Here is a 15878-nt window from a genome sequence, read left to right as displayed (position 1 = left end):
GACCACTGCTTTGACCCTTTTAAGGGACTGGCATTTCAGTGGGCATTTTTTTTTTATTAGATTTTTGTTGCCCTTGGCCAGTATCCTTCCTACATAAAAAAAAAAAAAAAAAAAAAAAAAAAAAAAAAAAAAAAAAAAAAAAAAAAGCTCTAGCAGCAACAGCTTCTATGAAGTTAGGTGTTTTCAGTCATCTCCGTCAAATTTTCTCACCCCCAGCTGTTAACCCTGTATAAGGGCCTTATTCATCCATGTATGGAGTATGTCTCACATGCTTTTGGGGGGAGGGGGGTGTTTCACTCATACCACTATTTTAGACAGCTTTTCGTCTTATCAACTCCCTTCCTCTAACTGATTGTCTTCAACCACTTTCTCATTCCCGCAATGTTGCATCTCTTACTATCTTCTGCTATTTTCACGCTAACTACTCTTCTGATCTTGCTAACTACAAGCCTCCCCTCCTTTCACATCCTCACTGCACAAGACTTTCTTCTTTCTCTCATCCTTATTCTGTCCACCTCTGTAATGCAAGAGTTAACTAGTATTTTCAATCATTCTCCCCTTTCTTTGGTAAACTCTTGGACTCCTAGCCTGTTCCTGTATTTTCTCCTTTCCTCTCCTGGACTCTTTAAAAAAATAATCCAGCAAACAGAACCAGGTGTGACCTAACGAGACAAGGTAGTACTAGCACTCCACTTCTCTCCAGGTCCTCAGCACCCCAAGCTTAAAAACCAACACATAGCACATTTACTTAGCAGTGCATGTGATAGATTAATCTCTAAACTCTGAAACTCCTGTCTGTATTATAATTATTATAAAGTATTATAATACTTGTATTATAATATGGAAGGCCAGTTCCTTACACCAGTTAGAACTACAGCTTGTGTTTGGCAAGTCTCAGTTTGGTAAAATACTATCTGGACAAGGATGAAAGCCTCGTTGTCTTTTCCCATAGGCTCCAAACAGTCACATCCACTGTTGGCATGCTACACACTGACATAATGGAATGTTGTAGACCCAGTTTGCCTGCCTGGAAGCATTAAGTTTGATTTTAGTTGACCTCCTGGTAACCATCTTATCAATTAGGTATTTTTGCCTCACTTGACTGTACCTTTGGTGTTTTGCACTGATCAAGGTCAAGGGAGCTGGGAGACAACAAAGACAAAGGCTAAGAAGTGGATAAATGAAATTGCAAGAGAGAGAGAGAGAGAGAGAGAGAGAGAGAGAGAGAGAGAGAGAGAGAGAGAGAGAGAGAGAGAGAGAGAGAGAGAGAGAGAGAGAGAGAGAGAGAGAGAGAGAGAGAGAGAGAGAGAGAGAGAGATGAGAGAGAGAGAGAGAGAGAGAGAGAGAGAGAGAGAGAGAGAGAGAGAGAAAAGCCCTAGTCTATGCCAAACAGAAAATGTTGAACATAGATAGAGGTACTGTATTTTGTATTGCCATTAATGTTCCATATATCATGTCTGCTTTTAAGCACCTAAAGTATAAAAATGCAGGTCAAAAACTGAACTTATGTCTCACCAAATACTGATGAATAATTTTCCCATTTAAAGGATTGGAAGAAATTAGTTCTCAAATACATTGAGTATTTGATGACTGGAATAAACTCAGCAATCAGTAAAAGTAGTAGCAGTAGTAGTAGTGGTAGTAATGGTAGTTCTTTACATCAACAACTATTCCTTCATCCATAGAAAAATGTTACCTATATGCTTTCTATATAAATCTTATATGGCTATCCCCTTAAGAGTAACATATATTTATCAAACCTTACCTTTGTACCCAGAAGCCACTTGCACTTGTCCAACAGTCGTCATGACACTGCCCCTGAAACATACGTACAATCTGATTAACTTTTCATTAACAGTTGTATTGTCACTCTCAAAACATTTACTCTCACATCCATCTAATACTGTAGCCTTCCCAGCCTCCACTGTCTTTGCCATTTTGCATTTATCAGTTACTTAACTCTTTGAACAATGAAATCAAATAAAAGGAAGAACAGATGTGATCATTTATTGTGTGTATAGAACAAAGTAAAATTATACTGTCCACATAAATTGTTAGCAGTGAACATGATGAGACACGATTAACATGTTTACCTATACAGCAAAGCAACTTATCTATTCATTTTGGTGATAAAATTACCTAAAATAAGTTACTAAAATACTTATAATTCGCACTGCTGCCACACATAATAGTTGTTTACAATGTACAATACTGTTAACCTGTCCTCATGCATCAGATTGTTTGTTACCTGCTCTGTTTGAGACAACAATGTTTCACTTACACTGGCAATGGGATAAATTCTAAGATCTGGCACTGCCAAGGCATTGCTGCATCACTGCCAGAAGTAGGTTACGTATTATGAAGCCTATTGGTCATACATCACTCAGTTCAGGAAATTCCTAACATGTGCAGTTCTATTCTTGAATTAAACAGACTCCGAAGGGTTTTACAGTCTGGTCATCCACTCTGTACAGCCACTCACCTGGGGAACTTGAGATAAAATCTGGTCAAGAACCCAATACATAACAAAAATTTGAGGAACTATAAAATGTCAACTCTTAATTAGAATGAAGAACAATGACTAGATCAGGAAACCAAAGCAGAGAGAGAGAGAGAGAGAGAGAGAGAGAGAGAGAGAGAGAGAGAGAGAGAGAGAGAGAGAGAGAGAGAGAGAGAGAGAGAGAGAGAGAGAGAGAGAGAGAGAGAGAGAGAGAGAGAGAGAGAGAGAGAGAGAGAGAGAGAGAGAGAGAGAGAGAGAGAGAGAGAGAGAGAGAGAGAGAGAGAGAGAGAGAGAGAGAGAGAGAGAGAGAGAGAGAGAGAGAGAGAGAGAGAGAGAGAGAGAGAGAGAGAGAGAGAGAGAGAGAGAGAGAGAATATCAAAGGTATACTCTAATGCTTGGCATTGTACTTGTATGTATAAAATACGAGTATATAATTAATACCATTTTGAAACTGTATTCAAATTAAATACTAAACAATTAATGTGCGTGTGTTGTGTGTGTGTGTGTGTGTGTGTGAATCCTCTATCCGAACAGCATGGTATTCATATCTATCGGGCCAAATAGAGTGTACAATTATGAAATGTAACAAGCCTTCCTCTTTTAGCATAACTATTGTATTGTGACTTAATATAAAGGTAATCTTGTTATTTATTGAGAAAATTTTATGTGATTAGAATGGAAAAAATCAGAGAAATATTTATAATCAAGTTTGGAATGTTCCCATCCACATGAATAAGTGTCACAGTAAGTCACAAGCTTTGGCTGCAGTGCTGATATCTTATCTCTTCTCTGTACGCCTGTGCACAAACATACAATTATAAGATTTGAAGATCTTACTGTCATTTAGCTGTGATGGGAGGCAACTGAGAGAAAGGTACTTCAATAAGTAACATTTCTAAATGTCAACAAGAACAAGGAGCCTAATATGTTCCACCTCATCAAGATATAGATGATTTGCAGTTACTTCAATCACAGATATGGCAAATTTCTTTCTCTGAGCAAAAGTTTGATGACTTCCATCACTGATCAAGGAGGGCTTGATCAAACAAGTAGCATCAAGAAACCATTCCTAAATCAGTATTTCACACATCTTTTATATGAAAATATTCAGAAATGTATAAAAAATATAACTTCAGGGAGCATTTCTAAGTTTCAATACATACCTGAATTTTGTAAAAAAGATAACTCTTCACATTTAATGCAGTGATACAGAAAAATGTGACAGTCACATTCTACACTGCTGAGGACTGCATGCAAATACAAATGTCAGGCATGTTAAAATAGCTGGAATGTTCGGATAAAGGAAAGTTTAATATGCAATGTATATCAAAAGTAGGAGTGACACCTCACAAGTTTAAAAAACTGCTGGTGTCACAAAGGAAAAACATATTTATGAAATGAAAACAAATGTCAATCTAAAGAAAAATTTCCAAGTGAGTGGAGGATGCATGGAATCATTAGTGTCTGATACTTTGTTAAGACTCCCAATACTAGAAACCATCCACTTCTTTCAAGGGTATTCCAACAATTAAGTATATAAACAGTATTCAAATGGATAAATGCCTAATAGTGCATTCACAGAGCATTTCTATTACAACAATTCATCAATGTGTTCATCTGCAACTTTTCTTGACACAGTATGACAATGAAAACACAACACCATCATTCAAAGAAAAAACTGCAAAGAGCTCAATAGTTTGTCTGGAGCCTTAGTGCCCCAAACACTAAAGTATTATTGTGACCTACACCTCTCTCTTGGCTCCCTCCATAAATGCCATAAATTACGACTGCCACCTAATGCCTTGACACCATCCAATCATCTCACTTGTCCACTGTCTTTTATGTATAGAAGCATTGGTGTCAAACTGATGATACTAATGTGAACTTTTTTGATTTAGCGGAAAAAAAAAAGAAAAAAAATCATATATGTAATTTCCAAGCATAAATAATGGATAAAACCAATACACAATGAAAAATAAATAACTTATGAGAGCAAATATGGATACAGTATACCATATTAATATTATTTATCATGACATGACATGACATAGTATAACATAAAGCTAATTTTAAGTCATGTTATATGGTTTGATGCCTTCCTATCCTTACAACTGTATCCATATAAAATTAAATTAAAAAGTTATCCATATAAAATTAAATTAAAAAGTATGTCTAATACACTGAAGCAACTTAAGATTTGTGTGACTTACTAAAGTGGACTGCTTCAATATTTCACTTTAGAACCCAGACCACATTTAATTATACTCTATGATACACACATGGAATGAATGGCTAAGTAAATGATATTCTATATATGAAACACTACATGCCTAGCTGCAAAATTTGCTCAGCTCCATTGGCTAAACATAATGACATGATTTGGAAGAATCAAACCAATGGTATAATAAAGCTGATCACTCCGTCCCTAACCATCGGTAATTTTATGAGCGACATTCTAACCTTTCGTTCGTTACATTCCTCTTACAAATCTCCAAGGTTGAAAATATTCTTGAGTACATATAGTATGTGATTTTAGTATAACTACAACTACAATAATTTATATTTTCATAGCAGAACCCACAAATAGTTTCCCTCACCATCACATGAGATCCATTACACGAGTAGTACGTATTTTCAGAACATCTTTACAATACCTGTATTGGGAATTATATGATGCCTTACTTTTGACATTGAGTACATACAAAAATTTGCTAAAATGTTTGTTATTGATGTGCATACCACACTTACCATAAACTTCAGGTAATGAAACATTTTTTGATATACCAAACATATGCTTATATTTTGACATAAAAGTTATTGGCAGCAGGAGTTATCAAAACTGTGTATAACCTGTAAGCAGCCACAATAGAGTAGTAGAAAGGTGTGATTCCCTCCAATACACAATCTGTTATGAGGCGGGTCACCAGCACTGACATAGACACCAAACAATAAGAAGACTCCCAAACTGTACACTGGGAGTCAACAAAGATGATAAGGGGCCAGTATGACGCGGGGCACGAGTAGATGTACATCATCACATCTCACATTATAATGGTGGTAGATTTACATGATTCATCTGTACATGTGCAAGAAGGCAATATTTACATCTGGACATGAGCATTACATGACATCCAAGCTACGAGACTAGTTCAGTCAGTTCTATGTACACTAGAATACAACACCTATGCAGCAAACCCGATCTGCTTGTGTGAGAGTTTGCAGCATCTTCTGCAAGGCTTTTAAGAGATACACTGGGAGGGAGGGAGAGAGAGAAAAAAAAAAAAAAAAAAAAAAAAAAAAAAAAAAAAAAAAAAAGCTACTTATAAACTCCAACAAGCATCACCATTAATATGATGTGATGGTACACTGAAAATAAGAATATCTGTGCTAATTATAAGCTCTCACAGGCACCACCATTAATATGATCTGGTAATACATTAGGAATACACAATCCATTTTACCAGAGCTTTTCAATATACAAAAAATTGCCACGTTCTTTTGTTTTAACTGTCATGGATAAGATGACACTCAGTTTTGTAATTCAGTATCAACTAATTTTTCCTTCATAGATAAAAAAGTTTCAACAGTTGTACCTAAAACTGTCTAACCAAAACTGGCAAATTAAAATATGCTTGTTATGTTCTAATAGTAACAAGCAGTATTAGTGAATGCCTTACTGTTATTCTCATGTGTCTCATACCTTTCATGAAATTACCATGAGGAACACTCATTACATCTGAACACTAGTTAAAAGATCAATTATTTTACTGTTTCTCACAGCTCATAACACTGCATCAACAAATTTGTGCTCTAAAAGAAGAAAAATATCACATCCCTATTGTTTCTAACCAATAATCAATTTGTGCTTTAAAGGGAAAAACTCCTGTTTATAAGTATTCATATTGTTGAGAAATAAGCACTGCACTCCTTTTCAAACTCTCACACAGGCTGTCAGGAGACCTGGTGTTGCATCTCAGCTCACCATCAACACTGCTGTGAGCAATGTCACCACTTGGCACCTGGGACGGTAATAAAATACACTTGTATAAGGATCTGCTCCATGAACAACTTTTAGCGCTGAATGATAAAATATAAGAAATAGATGATGCATATAAAAAATATATTTTGACATCATAAAAAAGATACATAATCATATGAATACAGCATGAAAATCTGACATTCATGCAATAGACTGGTTTGAATGCACTCATGTGTAGAGTGCAAACTACTGCTTGCTGAAAAAAAACAGGAACTACACATAAGTTTTTTGAGTGACATTCAATTTCCATAACTCTGAGAAGGCTTGGTATCTTGTGTGAATTTCACACAAGATGATTTCACCATCAAGTCTGCTTTCCATTGCATTTCATATTGATCTGGTACTTCATCATTCATTGATACTTTGTTGTTCTTGTAATACTTCAAGGTACAGCCCATCTATAACTATGTACCTTCTGTTCAGCAGCTTGCCTGAGGAAAAGAGAATACATATACATTATATCAATAGCAAATAATGACTGGTATACTTGAATTTCAAATGCATAACTTTTGGAATGGAAATCCATTCATAATAACCCAGTGTTACTTTTGAGTAGGACTGTACATTGTGATATTCCCGTGTTAATAAAAAAAGATTAATGTACAGCAAGAGTAATATATTCTAACATAATACCAATAAGATCAAATATTGGTGTTGGTACTGGCACAAGTAATATTTTCTAACAATATCAATAAGATAAATATTGGGGTTGTTACTGGCACAAGTAATTTATTCTAAAAGCATTACTTACAAGATAAAGCACTGGTGTTGTTACTGCCACAGGTAATCTTTTCCATCATAATACCACCAATAAGATCAACTATTGTATTGTTATTGGCACAGGTAATATATTCTAACATAATAACAAGACCAAGTACTGGCGTTGTTACTAACTTGTGTGATGACGGCAACTGGCAGGATCCACATTTGACAACAAAGAATCCTTGTCCTCTTTCCTCCATTCCCATGTGTATAATGATAACATTCAGTTGTCCCCTTGGTGCCACAGTAGAGGCTCACTACAGTCTGTGTTAATCTTTCTGAAAAGGTAAATCACTCAGTATTTCAGCAGTGACTAAGTTAAGACAAGGAGAAGATATATAGGAGACATGAGAAGAATGAACATCAGAAAAGAGATCATATACAACTGCAAAAAGTGGGAGAGACTCATAAACTCTCCAATCCTTTACGAGAAAATAAGAACATTAAAGAAATTAATGATGATGATGATGATAATGATAAACTGATGTCTAATTTCAAATCAATAAGATTTGACATAAGAAAGATGAACATAAAAAAAAAAGAGATGATCCACAACTGCAATAAGTGGAGAGACTCATATGCTCTCTAACCCCTTGTGAGAAAATAAGGACATTAAACAAAATAATGATAAATGGAGGTCTCATTTTCAAAGCAATAACACTCATAACTACTCACTACTCATTTGGATACAAGAAAGGTGTTACATAAGCAATGAAACACATCTCTGGATAGACATAATGACATACTGAGCCATATTTGGAGCAATTTACATCTCTCACAATGCCTCAAGAAGAAAACTGATGTTTATAAATAAGAGAAAGTCAATACTCTGCAAACAATAACAAGTAACCTTTCCTCTAAATTTGCTGTTGATCCTTTTACTACTGTTTGTCTTTCCCTAACATTCAGAGCACTTTACTAATTAGCTTGCATGGAAACACACACACATAAAAAGGTTAATTTTGTTTGTCAAGGCTACAAAACTATTCAAGATTGCAATATATAAAATAAGTGTCTAAACAGTTATAAATAATTATGGGAAAAAATTGTGCAAGAATGAAAAGGCTGGTTTTTTTAAGTGTAAAAAAAAAAAAAAAATAGAAAAAAAAAGTTACAGGTGGTCATGGGAGAGATTGAGTAGCACTAAAAAGGATAAAATTTCAAGTCACTTCTTCCATTCTTTAGGGGACAAGAGAGCAGAAGTACCTACGGTCATAGTGGGGTTTCCTTCTTGAGTGGCAAGCCATTGGGTCTGGCTGGCGGTGGTCTGGGTCGGCCACTGAGACCATTCCTGAGCAGGTGGGCGGCCTTGGCATGGGCGGCCTTAAGGCTTGGGTTGGTGACGATGCCATTGCGACGCGGCCGTGGCTCGGGGGAACGGGTACCCAGAATGATGCGCATGTGCTGGTCTTGGGTGAAGGTGAACCCAGAGGAGCCCGGTGACCCTGCCCCAGTGACTCCTGGAACATTGGCTCCCACATTGGGTATGTTCTCCAGGCCGGGAACTCCACCACTTCCTCCTCTTCCGCCACCTCCGCCTCCTCCTCCTCCTCCTCCAGATCGACGCCCAACCTGAAAATACAGCTTACAATTAGGATTACTATGAAAAGGGGAGGTGTGACTCATTGACAGAAGGATAAAAATCATTTAACAATTGGTTTAGGGACCAGAGAAAAAGAGCGCTACGTGATGGGTTGCAAAATGCTATGTCAAATGTAATTTAAGAAAAATGAAAGTTTTCTTATGACAAAACAAAAATTTGTGTTGATTTCTCAATATATGAGAGAGAGAGAGAGAGAGAGAGAGAGAGAGAGAGAGAGAGAGAGAGAGAGAGAGAGAGAGAGAGAGAGAGAGAGAGAGAGAGAGAGAGAGAGAGAGAGAGAGAGAGAGAGAGAGAGAGAGAGAGAGAGAGAGAGAGAGAGAGAGAGAGAGAGAGAGAGAGAGAGTCATGGTCACAAGTCAAGAACATGTACAATAAATCACCTCGGCAGGGATGCTGACAGGTGGTGCTGAGGGTCTTGGTGCACGCACTGCTGGGTGCTGCAAAGGAACTGTGTAATCATCTTCTAAAACTGCAAGTGAATGTAGGTTCCTCCCTCCACCAGGACCATCACTAAGTGGTGACAGTGGTGGAGAAGCGTAGATTGGTGATGCTGGCTCGTCCAGAGGGGTGAGGGCTGGCTGGGGTGGTGGTGGTGGGTGGCGGCGGCCTCTGCCACGGCCACACTGCTGGAGCTGCTGAGTGAAACTTAGAATTGGAGACATGGCCGACACTGGCGGTGCTGACGGTGCAGGTGGTGGCAGGGGCTGCTGTTGGTGCTGCAGGAGGTGGGCCTCACGGGGCGTAGGAGCCCTAGGGCCGCCTGAGGAACGGGTGGAGGTGGTGAGATTCCCAGATGATTTGGAAGAAGAATGCTGTCCCAGAGAGGCAACTGACCGACGCTTCTCAAAGGTTGACTCTGGACTCTCGGCAGGTGAGGCGGCCAGGCCCGGGCACAACATGGCTGAGCAAGGCTTTGTGTCTGTTGTGGAACTCGAGCCCATTGAGGATGCTGCCAAGCGGGAAACACCTCCCTGCTGCTGCTGCTGCTGCATGACCATGCTCTCCTCCAGCATACGGGCAAGATGTATGTGGCCACCCTTTAAGGCCACCTTGATTGCAGTGCGACCACATCGGTCTGAGTGTGCTGGGTTAGCACCATACTGCAGGAGAGCTGCAACACTGTCCTCGTGGCCCTCTTGTGCTGCTATACTTAGTGCTGTTGCTCCCTGTGAGCAAGTGTGGTCAACTGTGGCACCTCTCTCCAGTAATAATCTGACTACTTCTGCATGACCCTGCCAGGCAGCACTCTGCAGGGGTGTCCTGCGTTCCTTGTCCACTGCATCAACATGGGCGCCACCATCCAGAAGGAGAGCCACCATGCAGGTGTGGCCCTGCCAGGCTGTGACGTGCAGAGGAGTGCGTCCCTCCAAATCTGTACTTTCTACATCTGCATTATTTTCCATCAAAAACTTTGCCATCTCAAGTCTATTTTCCAGTGCCAAGAGATAGAGTGTTGAGCGACCATCGGCATCTTTATAATGGAGATCAGCTCCTCGACACAAGAGGAGATGAACAACATCCTTGTGTCCCTCTAAGGCTGCCACACGGAGGGCAGACCGCCCGTCATGGCTGGTGTGGTCAATATTTGCTCCAGCGTCCAGCAGTGCAGCCACGACAGCTGTGTGGCCTTCCTGGGCTGCCAGCACCAGGGCATGCTTCCCATCATTGTCCACTTCATTGACTCGGGCACCTGCCTCAAGCAGGGCCTCACACACACCACAGTGGCCCTCAAATGCAGCATAATGCAGTGGTGTCCAACCAGCATTGTCTCTGTGAGTTTCATCTAGGCCTCTGTCAAGCAGTAACCTCACAGTTTCCTAAAAGTAACAACAAATCACATTAGTGCCATGAAAGTCTTCAGCTTTAAATAAGTCTTTACATATCTAGTAATGTAAAAAGAAATGTAAATGCCACACAACAACTACAGAATAGTATCATGTAATTCTGACAAAAACTAATGAGCATTCCCTTCAGGATGGTTTTACCAAGCAACAAATAAACACAGATCCTTAACATCACAGCCCCACCAAACTTGTTCGCAACCACTACACAATAATCATTTGTAAACCTCTCTTGAGATACAAAAAAGCACTACTACTAAGGTGCATTACCTGGGAGCCCTGTGCTGCTGCCACACTCAACACTGTGCGCCCTTCAGCATCAATGTGATCTACATAGCATCCCCAGAAGAGGAGTCGCTCCACCACGGCTGCATGCCCCATGGAGGCGGCTGCCAGCAAGGGTGTGCGGCCTGAACGGTCCACATGGTCCACATCTCCTTCATATTCTAGCAATAATTCACAGACCTCCCTGCAGGGATAAGGGATGAGATATTTCTTTTATTATTATTATTTTTTTTAATGTAAGAGAAGCATTAGCCAAGGACAAAAAGAAGAGAGGAAAAAGGTCTACTAAAGTGTCAGTCCCAAAAGAAAGGTCAAAAGTGCCATCCAAAAGTTACTACAGCTTTCATGCCCATTATGAATGATGTGTATGCATCTATGTGGGTGCAAACTTATGTACAGCCCTAGATCTAGAGAACATTTAAATGTGTTCTGTGTGTATTGAGTGAAGTGTTTTCAGAAGCTAAAAGAGATGAAGATGATGATGATCAGATGGATTTATTTAGTATCTGTGAACTACAAAACTGGAATTGCTTATGATCAACTGAGGGAGAAGAAAGTGAGTGGTGTGAGTTTTATTGAAAAGAGGTGGAATGAGATGTTTGGGTATTGTTTGAGGGTGGTGAAGTATGACTTAGTGAGACTAGGAGATCTGAGAGTAGGTGTTAAAAGTAAAGCCATTCAAATTTGGAATTAAGAATTATCTGGGGACAATGTATACTTCACTCCCAGCTATACTTACTGCCTTGTACTATAATCACTCTCTCTACAAGTCAGACTGAGAACACATATATAAGTAAGTACTCACGTGTGTCCTTCGAAGGCAGCTACAAGGAGAGGTGTGAGACCATCATGATCCTGGTGGTCGACCTTGGCGCCTAGCTCCAGAAGAGTGGTCACCACACTGGTGTGTCCCTCACTGGCTGGCACACACAGCGCTGCCACACTCAGTGCCGTCCTCCCATCAACGTCCTCGTGGTTCACATCAGCACCTGCCTCTAGCAATGCTTCCACAATTTCTGAGTGCCCCATGTAAGCTGCTGCAATGAGGGGTGTGCGTCCCTCACTGTCTGCCCGGTTGACATCAGCTCCATGGCGCAGGAGGGCAGCCACCACATCCTCATGGCCACCCAAGCAGCGGCCCTCAGTGCTGTGCGGCCATCAGCATCTGCCAGGTCTACCTGTGCACCACCAATCAGCAGTGCGTTGACCACCCCGCTGTGTCCACCCCAGGCTGCTGACCTAAGAGCTGTCCAGCCATCGGCATCAGCATGATCAGGGTCAGCACCAGCTGACAGCAGCGTGGCCACCACCTCAGCATGACCATGACGGGCTGCCAGATTCAAAGGTGTCTGGCCAGCCCGATCCTGAAGGCCATGGAAAGCTCCTCGCTCCAGGAGGAGGCGCACCAAGGAGGCATCACCCTGGTGGGCTGCACTGTGCAGAAGGGAACGGCCGGAGCTGTCCACCTGGTCCACTGGTCCGCCCCGCAGGTATGGGTACAAGGGGTCCTCACGGTGGCGCCGTCTTCGCCGCTCCCGCCGCCGACTACTACTACTGCTGTGCTCACTGCTGTGGCGCCCCCCAGTGCTGCTGTGCCGGCCCCCAGTGCTCTGCCGGCCTCCAGTGCTTTGCCGACCGCCAGTGCTCTGCCGGCCTCCAGTGCTCTGCCTGCCATCAGTGCTTTGGCAGCTGCCGGTGCCTATGCCACCATCAATGCTCCGTCCGCCCACTGAGCTGCCATTAACAAACTCTCCTGGCAGGGGCACCATTGTCACATATTCTCCGTCCTTTTCGTTCTCCTCTTTGTCTACTTTTTCACCTGTTTCTTCTGTTTCGGCCTCAATTTTCTTTTCTTGTTCATCTTTCTCATTCCCTGCACTACAAACTTCCTCTAACTTAATGTTATCAACTGCACTCACTATTTCATCAGTCTTGGCTTTTGCTTCATCATCTGGCACGTATCCTTCTTTGCGACATTCTTCCTGGAGCTTTTTAGATTCATGTGTGTCATCCTGGGCCTCTTCATCTTCTTGTTCTAACTCCTCATAACGAATTTCTGTTGGAGGTCCTTCATCTTCCCCACCTTCCTCAGCCTCATCTTCCTCCTCATCATCATCTTCATCATCATCATCATCCTCTTCCTCCTGAGGTTGATCATCTGGCAGGGCTGCACCAGCCTCTTGCAGAATTCTCAGGGCACGAGGGTCTCGGGGGGGAGGAAGATCATGACAGAGGTTGAGGGGAACCCCACAAATCACCATCCACAGGGGTAAGTGGTGCTGCTCTAGGGGCGGCTCCAGGTGCATGCGGGAGAGGTGGAGAGCCAGCTGGTGGACCTGCATTAAGGAGAGAGTTGGGGCTTTGAGTGAGAGACTCATGGCCAGCATGGCATGCCCATCAGCCACATCCACCAGATACTTCTGTGTGCAGTGCTTCACGTCTAGCAGCCACTCGGCAAAGCTGTGGTGGAACAGAAGCACCTGCTGGTCATGTTCAGGGGCCAGCACCCGCATCAGCAGAGACCACCGCTTGTTCCAGTCCTCATCAGAGAGTGATGGGAAGCGTGTCTCAACAGCTTCCCGTAACTCTTTTGATGTGAGTGGTGCACGGGCAGCAAGAATAACAGCCAGTAGCGGTGCCACACGCTGGAAGTGCCGGCGAGGGTACAGCCGCTGACACAGCCACAGGTATAGGCCGTTGAGAGTGCCGGGAATGTGGCGGATCTCACGTAGTGTCACCCAACCATCGGCAACACCATCAAGGACGCGCTCCAGATACAGGAAGCAGCCGTTGCTTTTGATATGCAGTTGGTTGAGCATCTCTGCTGTCTCCCGGGACAGGTGGTGCCTGAGGGCTGGTTCGCGGTCCAGGCGGCACAGGATGTACTGCTGCACATCCCGCACCACATGGCCACGCCGCAGGTCGTCCAGGGCAACCTTGCGGAAGCCAGCAAACTGCCGGATGATGGTGCGTGAGGTGCGGCGAGCAGTGACCACCAGCAGCAGCCACTGGGGCAGCAGGTGGTGGTGTGTGGCCAGCAGTTCAGCTATGGTGCGTGATGGACCCTTGTTGCCTGTGTCCACTGAGCCGCCATCCCGTGGGTTGGTGGCCAGGGGAGCCTGCAGGTCCGTCTCATCAATGCTGTCTACCACCAGCAGCAGTGTGCGGTCTGGCTGGTCCAGTTCCAGCAGGGGGAAAATAATAGAGCGGCGGAAGGCCTCATCAGGGTTTGAGTGGAGGGCGCGGGGCTCAAGGGCAGCACACACCTCAGGAGTCTCAGTCTTAGTGCTATAGCCAGGCAACAGCGGTGACGTCTCCAACTGAAGCACCAGAGACTGGATAAAGCAGCCCACACTGAGGGAGGCAGCCAGGTGGGCATGGCACATGTGGTGGGCCAGCAGCCGGGCATGGAGGGCTGAGGCATGGCGGCCATGGGAGGCAGACGGGGTCACCAGCTCTGTGCAGAGGGCAGTTTTGCCAGTGCCTGGGCCGCCTACCAGCAGGGCTCCACAGGTCTTGGCGGCTGGCCTCTGCTCCAGGCATGCCCACAGCTTTGCCCACGCCCACTCGCGACACAGGAAGCGCCGCCCCGGCAAGCTGCTGTCAGCAGCCATGGTGGGGGCGGACGCGGGGCGGGCGTGGGCGGCGGTGAGGGCTCAAGGTACGTCCCGAAGGCAGCTCATCTCGGCCCTCGGTAATTGCCTCGTCCTCGTCCCCACCAGCAGTCCATCATCACCTGCAACAAAAGGGAAATGTCATCTGATGTCACCTTGCTGCCACTCTCTTTAGATTAGATTGGATGAGTTTTAGAATAGATTAGATTAAGCAAATGACAGAATCACATGATACACACAATACATATCACATGCCAGAAAAAAAACGAGACATACAAAACAAAAACCCTTATATAGGTACTACAGAGAGAGAGAGAGAGAGAGAGAGAGAGAGAGAGAGAGAGAGAGAGAGAGAGAGAGAGAGAGAGAGAGAGAGAGAGAGAGAGAGAGAGAGAGAGAGAGAGAGAGAGAGAGAGAGAGAGAGAGAGAGAGAGAGAGAGAGAGAGAGAGAGAGAGAGAGAGAGAGAGAAAAATCTCAATTTCTCCAAACAAAAAAGACACCTCTCCAATGGTAACACCAGTGTGACAGTATTTCCCAGCAGCTGCTCAGTTGAGTTACTCCTGTCACAACTCTCAACACCCACACTCACTAACTCTCCTAACAGGCAAAGCAGCAAAGTACAAAATTATGGGGCAAGAATCACTGAAAGATAAAGTTCTTCCTGAGAATGAATTATCTTGGCCAAGGAGCAAGTTAAAGACCTCCAGTGTGCAGCAGTGAATGAACCTCCCACCTTTAGGCAGCAGCATGAGGGAGGTGATCTTTATCAGCACTCACCATGACAATTCCTAGTGCTGGTGGGATAAAGAGAATCTTGCCATATACCTCAACAAACTATGTGTGTGTGTATATGTATAGTGTTTGAGGCAGAGAGCCACACCTATAAGGCTTAAGGAGAGGAGGACAGGAAAGTGTGAGGTGAACAGTGTGTGTGTGTGTGTGTGTGTGTGTATGTGTGTGTGTGTGTGTGTGTGTGTGTGTGTGTGTGTGTGTGTGTGTGTGTGTGTGTGTGTGTGTGTGTGTGTGTGTGTGAATACGTTGTTTGAGATAAAGCCAAAGCAATCAGGAAAGAAAGGAGGATAGGAAAGGCTGAGGAGGCCAAGAATCAATGTATATGTGTGTGGGTATATACTGTTTGAGGTAGAGACCCACAGGAAATGGGCGCAAGAGGAGAAGGGCAGGAATAGGTAAGGATGTCAAGAAACAATGTATGTGTGTATGTGTATAATAAAA

At 43.2% G+C, this 15878-nt stretch overlaps 1 protein-coding gene across 1 annotated transcript in view; it reads right to left on the bottom strand.

The window, feature by feature from the left end:
- Positions 1 to 1993: 1993 nt before the first annotated feature.
- Positions 1994 to 15878, bottom strand: part of LOC135090061 (ankyrin repeat domain-containing protein 50-like) — a 101051-nt gene continuing 87166 nt past the window's right edge. Inside the window, 7 exon segments of the mRNA XM_063986325.1 lie at positions 1994 to 6970; positions 7434 to 7579; positions 8512 to 8873; positions 9285 to 10721; positions 11016 to 11214; positions 11836 to 12154; positions 12157 to 14766. Of these exon segments, the coding sequence (XP_063842395.1) occupies positions 8514 to 8873; positions 9285 to 10721; positions 11016 to 11214; positions 11836 to 12154; positions 12157 to 14644 (4803 nt within the window). The 5' untranslated portion in view covers positions 14645 to 14766 and the 3' untranslated portion in view covers positions 1994 to 6970; positions 7434 to 7579; positions 8512 to 8513.

The sequence above is a fragment of the Scylla paramamosain genome, chromosome 3 (assembly GCF_035594125.1).
Source record: "Scylla paramamosain isolate STU-SP2022 chromosome 3, ASM3559412v1, whole genome shotgun sequence".
Classification (NCBI taxonomy): Eukaryota; Metazoa; Arthropoda; class Malacostraca; order Decapoda; family Portunidae; genus Scylla; species Scylla paramamosain.
This window is presented reverse-complemented; position numbering and strand designations above follow the sequence as displayed.